This window comes from Marmota marmota, unplaced genomic scaffold, assembly GCF_001458135.2.
Source record: "Marmota marmota marmota unplaced genomic scaffold, marMar, whole genome shotgun sequence".
Classification (NCBI taxonomy): domain Eukaryota; kingdom Metazoa; phylum Chordata; class Mammalia; order Rodentia; family Sciuridae; genus Marmota; species Marmota marmota.
Genome location: NW_025999990.1, coordinates 31,926,546 through 31,937,322, shown reverse-complemented (window position 1 = coordinate 31,937,322; position 10,777 = coordinate 31,926,546). Strand labels below are relative to the sequence as shown.

Genomic DNA, 10,777 nt, shown 5'->3' with positions numbered 1-10,777 from the left:
AAAAAAAAAAAAAAAAAAAAGAAAAGAAAACTATTTGGCACCAGTGTGTTGGATGAATTATTATACAGCAGGGAGATGTTGAAGGCAGAGAAAACATTTAGGGGCCATAGAATTATCCTCTTGTGAGTGAGGCAAGGACTGAATTAGGATGTGAGAAAGTAAAAAGTAAGATGATGATGATGATGATGATAATAATGTAAATTTAAAATGAACTTTGAGGAGGCTTTGTGGAGGCAAAATAGTTGGAATAGTCTGAGAAATGTTTGTCCCAAGTGATGATGAAGATGAAGAGGAGGATGGTGCCCCTCATTAAGCAATTGGAAATTGGGGAGGATGAGCTGGGTAATATAGTTTTGAAAATTCACAGTATTCTCAATTATATATGGTTACTGCTTATAATATCTCAATACTACTCAAAATTCTTGTCAGTATTTTTCAATTTTATAAATGTACACAGGAAAAAAACTCACCTTGCATTATGTTTTCATAAAAAATAGATATATTGTATCCTTTTAAAATAATCTTTTTAAGTTCTCGCTAATAGAATTAAACACATTGGGAATGATGACTACTAGTACTTTCCTCCAAATGATCCTAACCATATAAACATAGTATAGCATTTTTTTTTTACCGTGTATATTTTTTGGCATATAATTGGAGACATTGCTAAATATTATGCTGTGGATAATTCTTTTATTATATGTGGTTAAGAAACAAGGAGTTAACCAGAATTTTTCAGAGATTTTTAACATACGTTGCTAATATATTTGGTAAATTTGCCAGAGTCAACTACAGCATGCTGTGTTTTCCAAACACATTTGTCAGGTTTTTTATTTTTATTTTTTTGGAGCATCACTTGGGACTAATATCCCAGAGAACAGATTTTGGGAAGGGAGTTGTGGTATTAACTGTTGCTGACAAGATGGAAGAGGATGCGTAGGTCCTAGTAGAATGTACAAATTTTCATTTTGATCTGGCAGTATTCTCTTTGGGCTTGCATAACTGGGGAAAAAGTATATAGTCCCAGAGAGTCACCGGTGGACATGGATTGACTGTTGCATTTGGAATTGATGACATGAGAAATCTACACATGATCATATCTCCAGTCACTTCCTTGGAATAAACTAAGGGCAACATTTCAGTTCTAAATGGTTCACCTCACATTTGTAATGTGCCCCATGGCAGCCTTTTTCCTGAATCCCAGTCCTTTCATATGTATTCAGAAAATTCAGTTCAGTTCAGCCTACATTTCTATTATGTGCGAAGCACTGTCAGAGTGCAAATTTATTTCAAGATTATCTTGACATATATAGTGTTTGAATAAATGTTTGTTCAATGAATGGATTGTTTTTCTTTAATGATCCAATTCTACAAAGGCATCTCAATTATAGGTCTGAATTCTCTCTCATATTTTCTCAAAGTTTGTTCTTCCTTAGTTTCTAGGGATAGCGTTACCCAAGTAAGAAAACTGACAAAATCTTCTATAGCCTAGGTCTATATTTATAATATTTAAAATCTGTGCTGTGGAATTCAAACCATATGCAGTGTTGACTTAAGATGGAGCCAACCACCTTACTATTCAGCAACATCTGGCTTTTCTTGGTGTGTTTCCTTCAAGTGCTAAATATTCTTCCTTTTGTAGTCAAGATGGAGGAAGTGGAGCAGGCAGTTTTGTGGAGACAGAATATAGGACAGTGGAAAGTTTTGGAATTAGATTCAATTTTGGATTTCACTTTATCACTTAGTTGTTATTGTACGTCAATAAGATTCTTAATATCTGAGCCTCAGCCTCATCTGTAAAACTGGGAATCATGCTTACATCTTGTGTAGCTGTCAGGGATATAAGAAATATGGATCAGTTGTGAAAGCCTAGACACATTTTAGATGTTCTTAATAATCAATAACTGTAATAATCATTTATTGCTGTTGTTGTTTTCTCCGTATTCTGACTGTGTAAGTCATCCCTGATTTTCAGTATTATTCACATGTGAAGGACTGCGGAGTTTCACCTGTCTTTGTCTTCACTTGCTAATTCTTACTAATGAGATGAAAATGAAATTAGAACTTAAACAGTATCTTAACTGAACTAGTTCTTTTTTTTCTTTCTTTCATGTCTTTATACATGTATTTTTTTTCTGAACCAATTTTTTAAACAAGATATGAAATACTAACTTCTTTCCATTTTCCATTCTTTGAGCCTACAGATATTGGTTATGTTGAGTAGCAGTGGTAACTTTTGAACACTTAGAACATGTCAAACATCATTCTAAGTGTTTTCCATGTTTTGACTTATTTAATCTTTAGAATAGTTCTCTATGATATAGTGACTTTGAGTGTTCACATTTTGTAGTTGAAGAGAGTGAGACCCAGGAAGGCTGAGTTCATTGTGATACATTTTGTGAATAGTCTGCCTCAGTTGAACTCAGGCTGCTAGCCTCCAGGGACCACAGTCTTGTTCATTCTGTGGACTTCCGTAGTAAGCAGGCTAACATGGCGTGTCGGGACATGCATGTTCGTAGAGGAAGAGTTATCAATATCTAGCCCCATATGTGGCATACAGGCTGTTGGATGTCTTCAGTCAAAGATGATATCTGTCCTCCTGTTTTACTGGAAAGTCTTTGAAAATTATAATATAGATTGTATACTTTGTTTATACTTATAGGGATATTTAATGTTCTTATAGGTCCTATTTTAAAATGATACTAATTAAACTTTTCTTTCTTTTAATGTTTTGAAATTTTTGTTTCCTAATTATTGTCAGTTTAGTAACAATGTATGAATTATTTGCCATCTGTTTAGTAGTAGCATCGTAGTCTATAGAAATGGATAAAACATCTAAGTTTCAATATCTATTTAAGAATATCTTCTTATATTGAAGTCCATCAGATGTGCATTAAGGTTGAAGTCTGAAATTCTCATTTAAGAATTTAAGAAGTAAGTTGCATAATATATGGCATTTGATGATCTTTTCTTGCCTCAGTATCTTCATCTGATAAAAGAATATTAGGATTACATTTCTATTACAGACATGCCGAATACTGAAAATCATGTAAATATGTTTACATAGAAATTTACCCAATATCTTCCTTTAACCCATCTCTTATTTGAGTTCCTGAGTTATTCCTGTTTTTTTCCCCCCTAACCTCTAATCTTTATTATTTCTCCTGTGTCAGTGTTCATCAAACTCTTATTAGTGAGCTTCTTGAAGGGAATGTGCAGTTTAGGAGACTGTTCTTCAAAATCAATTTCAAGCTTACTGTGGTCATTTTTGTGCATGTTTTGTGCTGGGGTTATTCAGATAACAATTACATACTTACATGCATGTATTATTCATATAACATACAAAAGACCCTAGTATTTAATAAAGGTTTTATTAGCACTCATTTAAGAAAATATCTTAGTAGTAGTAATATTTCTTTACAGTAGACATTAGTTTGGTCTTTACTTTTAGGGTTCTTTTTATTCATCTAGGCCTCTGCTTTATCAGCTGATATATACTATATTACTATGTGTGCTTAGATGTTATCCTCATTCACTGGTAAAAATAGTTTAATTTTCCACTTGTAGAATGAATAGTCAAATAAATCCAAAGGTACATTATTTCCTTCTTAACATTCAAAAACTTTTTTGTGAAGTAAAACTTGTAGATTTAAGTGCATATATCCTAAGTATAAACAATTTAATTTTATAACCCAAACACAGAGATCAACAACTGAAATCATATTTGCACTGCCAGAGGCCCACATACTTTTCTCTTAAAGATGTGTTCTTTATAATTAAGATATTTTCTGAAAACTGATACTGGAAATACTTGAACAAAGCAATTGTAATTTTTCTGAAAGGAGAGTGAGCGTATAATTGTTGATATTAATAGTACTTCTAATAACTAATGGTGCTTAATAATTGCTTGTTCAATCTGTTTTTACACTTATGTTGCAAAGGATTATTTTTTTTATATTTCCATATCTGAAAATGAGATTTAAAAATGTTTATGAGAAATAGCTTCCATCTAAATTTTTTATAAAGTAACAGGTACATTAATAAAATAGTTTAATATTAACCTTACTTCAGTACTGTCATGTAAAGCATTTTACTTTATATATAAAGGAATGGAGGCCCATGATTATGATATTTCTTTGTCATGTTTGCAAATAGTCTTTCAGTCATGTTCTCCACTATTCTTCCTGGATTTTAAAGTTATTTAAATAGAGAGGCTATTCATTCCCTTCACCAAGTGTCTACTATTAGTAAAATGTTGTATGTCCCATCAGCATTTTGATGGTATAAAGCAGTGGTTTTTCTGTGTTTCACACAGCACTGGGGCTCTGCAAAGTGTCTCTGGGGGTTCTTTGATGTCTAGACAGTTTAAATTATGCCTGCTCCCCTGCCTCCAAATTCCACCCCTGTTCTGCTTCAGGGGTTGTGGGAAATGAAAACAAACCAGAAGGGTTCCACAACCTTACAGTCTAGGGGAAAAAACAAATAAACAGAATAAGCTGTATATCTACCCTGGCAGGTGTATAGGAAAAGGCCCAGTTATAGAGGATGGAAGAAAGAAAAGAATTGGGGGTGTACATTGTCCTGCTTATTTGTTTCTTATTGTATTTATAATCTGGAAATATATGTGCATTATGAACAAAATGAGAACGTTGTAGAAGAATTAGGAAGGAAAGCAAAGTCACTTTTAGCCCACTGACCTTTTTTCCTTCCCATCTTCTCATAGGCAGCCAAATCTAAGGCTTTGGTCTTACACATTATCCTATGTATGGAAATGGTAAAATGTGGAATCATGTTTAATGTTGGAAAACTAACTTTCTTTTCTTCTTTTTTTTCCTTTGTTTTCCTTTTATAAATTGGAACATCATGATTCCTCCAATACATCTTGATAGAAAGTAAGTAACTTCTGAACTTTTAGAGATATTTTGTTAAAACATTGAAGTTTTATTGCTTTATATATAAATGTGTATATGTGTATGTGTGTGTATGTATATGAATATATACACAGAGATACAGAGTTTTAAACTCTGTAATTTTGACTAGGGTGATTAACCTTTGCATTAACTGTAATTTTAAAAAATAAGTGAAAAATAAGAAATGTTACATAAGTGTTCCTAATATCTAAGAATAGAGACTTCAGGAGCAACCCATTGCTAATTTTTGTGTTTTAACTACAGTTAGCTATATGGAATGTACACTTGATAATTCCATTACTTTCTGAAGATAAAAATAACAAAAATATTTTATTTATTCCCTGTCAATATCAGTTAACTAAGATCATATATTTCCTCAAGAAAAGTAGTCCAAGTTTTCTAGACTTCACAGAATTGGTGAGAATAATAGCAATAAGTAAAAATGATATGCAAGATTTTTTAAATATATTTTCCTATTATGTCTGTTGCATTGAATGAATCACTTTTTAATAAGTATTAAACACTTGATAATTTTAATTGTTTTAAAATGAGATAGATCAGAATAATAAAGTATTTTTTGCCATTAAAGAAATACCCTTAATATGCTTAAAACAAGTGAATCATTGAATGATTTGAGTTATCAAATGTTATCTAATTCTTCTAAAACATTGAGTACTTCCAAAATAACATTTCATGTTTGTTTTGGGAAAGAGTTGAGGAAATGATGGTAGTCATTGAATCTTTTGGAGATTTATTTTCATGTGATTGTGAATTACATATTTTTAATTTTTTTCATAGTAAACAGTGTGATTTAATAATATATTCATGCTCAATAGAGCTTATTATTTGTACATAATTGGATACTTAGCACATATGTTTCCAGCAAGCATAGCATCAAACTGTTACTTAATAGTCAATTTGTCTTGTACAATTACCTTTACCTTAGAAAGAAAATATAAACTACAGTGGTATTTTATTTGTTCATTATTTCTTAGTTGCCTATAGATCCATATTGTTCCTTAGTGTTCTAAATCTGAGTTCTTGAAATTGTATGCATTAGGAGTAATCAAAAGCAGGAAGATTATCATGAGGTTTTATGTTAGGTGGATGGTTTTATTGTTATATATTTTTTTAAATCTACATTGCCTCGTTTTTATGTATTATATTTTATACTTGTCCTTTTAACATCTTCTTGCCAAGTCCCTATGGAAATTCTGTAGGTCTAACAGTCTCACTAAATTAAAACTCCAAAAATCTGGCATAATCATTTCCAGCTTCTAATTTTCTGTGCTTTTGTCTGAGAGTATAATGTGGAAGTATATGTTTTGCAGAGTTCTGTATAACACACATTGCATTATTTATCTAGAATTCATTCATAGATCTTTCAGTGGAGATGAATGTATCTTACTGTATAGGTATGCCTGTGTCCACATAAATATGAATAAAAATCTTTTGTAAGGGAAAAATCATGAAATGAGGTCTGTAAGCTTTTAGGAGCTTCAAAAAAAAAGGGTAGTGCATCAGCACACCGATTATTGTTCTGTGTACTTTAGTGTTACTGCATTGTTCTATGACCAAATTTATTCAGACTCTTATTTCTTGTCACACCCAGTGGAATCATATTTATGTGACAGCATAGAGAAGCTGCTTCCTAAAATAATGCAGATTACTCATATTATTATAATATTTATAAACCTTTATAACCATGATGTGTATATATGCTGATTTGTTATTAAGAGTGTTTTGGCAATTCATCTAATTCAATTTTTGCATTTTACTGGTGAGTTTTAGTAGTAAGAGATTAATTTATTAACAGTGACATTTTTATCCTCGAAATTCAAAATTTGAACACTTAATATCTTCAAAGCCTTCTTTCCCAGAATATTTTAAGTTAAAGACCTGTAAGAGATACAAGCTTGTCATCAAAATTGGTTTGACCAAACACTGATATATAGAAACACAATTAAATAAAAGTGCAATAATTGTGGCTTTAAATTCTGGTTTGCAAAACTATTAGTTTATAAGTAAACAACAACAAAAAGTCTAAAATTTACCCCAAGGGGGGAAAATATATATATAATTTTTATATATATTTTGTTAAATATATATATATATTTATATGTATATTTTATATATATATATATATTTTATGTATAAAATATGTGTGTTATGCATTTCATAACCATCTTTGCAAGTATACAAATTCATTGCAATAATGTTTGTAGATATGTGCATTGATATTTTAATCATTAATTTAATATTTAATTTCTTTAAGAAAACTGATTTCATAATTCAGTCACTTGCATCTTTTCTACAGAACATAATTGTTGGGCAGAATTCTCAAACACATATTTTTTTATTGACATATCTGAGAAAAAGATGTCATTGTATAAGTTGTATCAGAGATATAAACACAGATACATATTCTTATTTGGCCATGTGAAAAATGCAGTCCTGTGAGTAAGTTAAATACTTATAATTTCAAATCAGTTCTTTCCCGGTTCTTATTATTCTTTTGTTGCTTTTCGACCTATGAGATGGAGCTGCCCTTGAACTTGGGGGTTCCCCCCCCCACCCCGTCGCCCGCCCCAATCATTCAAGTGCAACCATCAACTTGTCTGTAATATTTTAAATCTGAGGCCTCATAGTGTTATTTTACAAAATAACACCACATAAAAGTCTGGGCTTTGGTTTCCTTAAAATACAGTGTTGGTTGCTTTATGAATAAAAGCATAATTTCAATTTAGGAGACTTTTTGCCTGAAGCCTGCAAGACAGATGCATCTGATTAACTTTGGGGAAACTGGACTGGCCTGTTATTGTAATGTGGATGTTTTCGGGGTTGGGAGGATATTTTAAAAAGGCATGCAAGAAGATCTCTTTTTAAGAGAGTCAGAGAACAGTTTTGCTACAGAAGCTGCATCTCAGATCGCTTCATTTTTCCACACTTTTATTTTCTAGTGGAACCTCTCCATTAGCCTGTCTGAATGCAATGCTTCACACTAACACTCGGATAGGGGATGGAACATTCTTCAAAATCCCTGGAAAGTCAGGCCTCTATGCTCTCAAAGTAAGTTGTATTGTTCTGCATGTTATGTGTGTTATTACCATGTATCATGCATTTTTTTCAAACATAAGAAGGTAAACAAAATTAAATTTGAGTGAAGGGTTGAAGGATGACCCCTATGCCTTTTAAATGTTTTCAGATGTCATAAAAATGATTTCATATTGAGAATAAACAATGACATTTTTCTTTAAGGAAAGCTTATCTGTGGTTTCACTCCACAGCATCTGGCAATGGAAAATAGCTACGGCTTCCTTAAAATTCTTGATTTGAAAAATTTACAGGGAGGAGTATCATGAGTCATCAGTGAGGAGTTGTAAGATGATCACAGTTGCCAGAAACTCTTTGACTTAATGACCATCAGCTGATAGGTCTTCACACCTGTAATCTTTCCTGACTTTTGTAAAAATAATCAATTTATTCCTTCTTCTTGAAAACTTACTGATTTTAATTGGGCATTCAATTTGAAAATAAGCAGTGACCTCAAGGAAGGAATAAAATAGAATTTTAAAATAGTTAATTCTGAATTTTTTAATAGCATTTCTATTTCCATATAGAATGGGAAATGCCATCTAAAATTCAGAATTCCAGATGATCAACGCTTATGTTCTACAAAGGATTGTGTAACATAGAACAAGTAAACTCAGAATATTATTTTTATAGATTAAAAATAAATTACTGTTTATTTGAAAATAATTACTGTTTATTATGAAAATCCGTTAGGATGTTAAAGATAAATGATGGATTATATTTAAAGTTTATTTATTTCCTTCGAGAAGATTTATTTTTAATGTCAAACATTACATCCCATCTATGTATGATATCTCAAAATGCATAATAAATGCATTCTACTGTCATATATAACTATTAAAACAAATAAAAAATAATAAAAAAAAGTTATACCTGTCAAAGAAAGTAGGGATTCTCTCTCAGCTATAATGAATGTTTCTGAAAATAGCGGAGGCTATTTTCAAAATGGCTTTTTTTTCTCCCTTTGCTTTTTGGGGCTACTTGGATGTTCAATTCACTGATGAAAATGCAGAATTGTTAATCCATTTGTTTACATCAGGAAAAACGTATAATTGAAAAGAAATTGGAAACAGCTCCTTTTAAGGAGACTTCCTTTTTTTTTTTTTTTTGGATGTAGATTTAAAAGGTTATACAGTAATATATGGAGTGGTAATGGGCTTTTCCTCTTGACCCCTCCCCAAAGGAGTGACTTTTACATGAAAAAGTAAATCTGTATTGAAACTCCAAATCTCATAAAACTGTGAAAATCCTTTAAGATGCTAAAAGTATTTAAAATATTTTTAGTTGCTAACATATCTCTATTTATCATCATTAAAAAAATAATATAGAAAGAGGAGTCATCATGCCCAGCAGATGGAACACTGGATTTAGTCTGTGACTCTGAGCTGGATGGCACAGAGATGGCTGAGGCAAACGCCAACGGAGAAGAAAACGGAGGTGAGTACGAGGAGCTTCAAATATCATCCCTGGTTCTCTTAAATTAATTTCAATGATTTTACTACTTGAATTCCCCACCATTATACATTTTCTTGTAAGATTTTTATCCCTTACCAGGGTTTATCATCAGTCATTTTTTATTTAGAAAAGTTAGCACTTAAGAAAAGTATACATTTCTTTGCATATATATATATATATATATATATATGGACACAATATATTTATTTATTTATTTTTATGTGGTGCTGAGAATCAAACCCAGTGCCTCACACTTGCTAGGTAAGTGCTCTACCACTGAGCCACAACCCCAGCCTGGTTCTTTGCTTTTTTGCGTGTGTGTTTTTGTATTTCCCTGAATAATTTCTGAAGTATTATCAGTATATTTCTCATGTAAACTAAGATGGTGCTAGAGGTATCTTATGGTTTGGATTAAGAGTGCAGTGCTTATGACTAAATGTGCTGACTTTTCCTGTAATCACAAGTAGTTGTTTTATCTTTGTTCCTTCCTTGTGTTGCCCTTTGTAAATTAAACCTAATGTTACCATTCCTTACAGAGAAACAAGGCTCTAATAAGATATTTACTCGTTAAACACTTTTGAAAAATGAGAGATCCTTCCCGAATTCTAAGAGGATCTTTTCCACCTGTGAACTCTGTTATTTCACTCTCATCTCTCTGAAAATCTGTTGTGAATTGTTGTTGCATGTAATTCTGTATTGCAGAAGCTGCTGTACTCTCTTCCACTCTATCCGCTGGTCTCAAAAATGGTCCCTGTTGGGCTGAGGCTGTAGCTCAGTGGCAGAGCGCTTGCTTAGCATGTGTGAGGTACTGGGTTGGATCCTCAGCACCACATAAAAATAAATAAATAAAGGCATGATGTCCATCTACAACTATAAAAAAAAATGGTCCCTGATCATGGTTTGGGAGGAAGAGTGTGTAATTAAATTCTCTTGTCGGTGGATTCATCAGAATCAGTAAATTATCTTTAAACAAACTTTAAAACAATCCTTGCAGACATATCATATTTTAGTAATAACCTCAACCCATACATTTTGTTAATGGCTATAGGAGTCCCTTTGCATGCTCTCTGGGTGGACTGAACACTCCTTCCCTTTACTTTAAACTGGTGTGCTGTCTGATGGTCCCCATAAGACTGATGTGACTTCATTTGTGTCTGATCTGCAGCAGAGGTTGTGAATTGAGCATAGGAAATGCACATTCTTGTCTTAGTCCAACGGAAGCAGACTGTTTTATAGATTGTTTACCAAATTTTCCCTTGTCTTGATATCCCTGTTCTTACCCCTTTTGAGAACGACCCCCCCCCCACCCCATTGTTGTT

The 10,777-nt window shown here is 32.2% G+C and overlaps 1 protein-coding gene across 1 annotated transcript in view; it reads left to right on the top strand.

Annotated features, from left to right (window-relative positions):
- Asxl3 (ASXL transcriptional regulator 3) overlaps window positions 1-10,777 on the top strand; it is a 140,375-nt gene that overhangs the window by 28,137 nt on the left and 101,461 nt on the right. Inside the window, 2 exon segments of the mRNA XM_015482250.2 lie at window positions 7,871-7,979; window positions 9,332-9,440. Of these exon segments, the coding sequence (XP_015337736.2) occupies window positions 7,871-7,979; window positions 9,332-9,440 (218 nt within the window).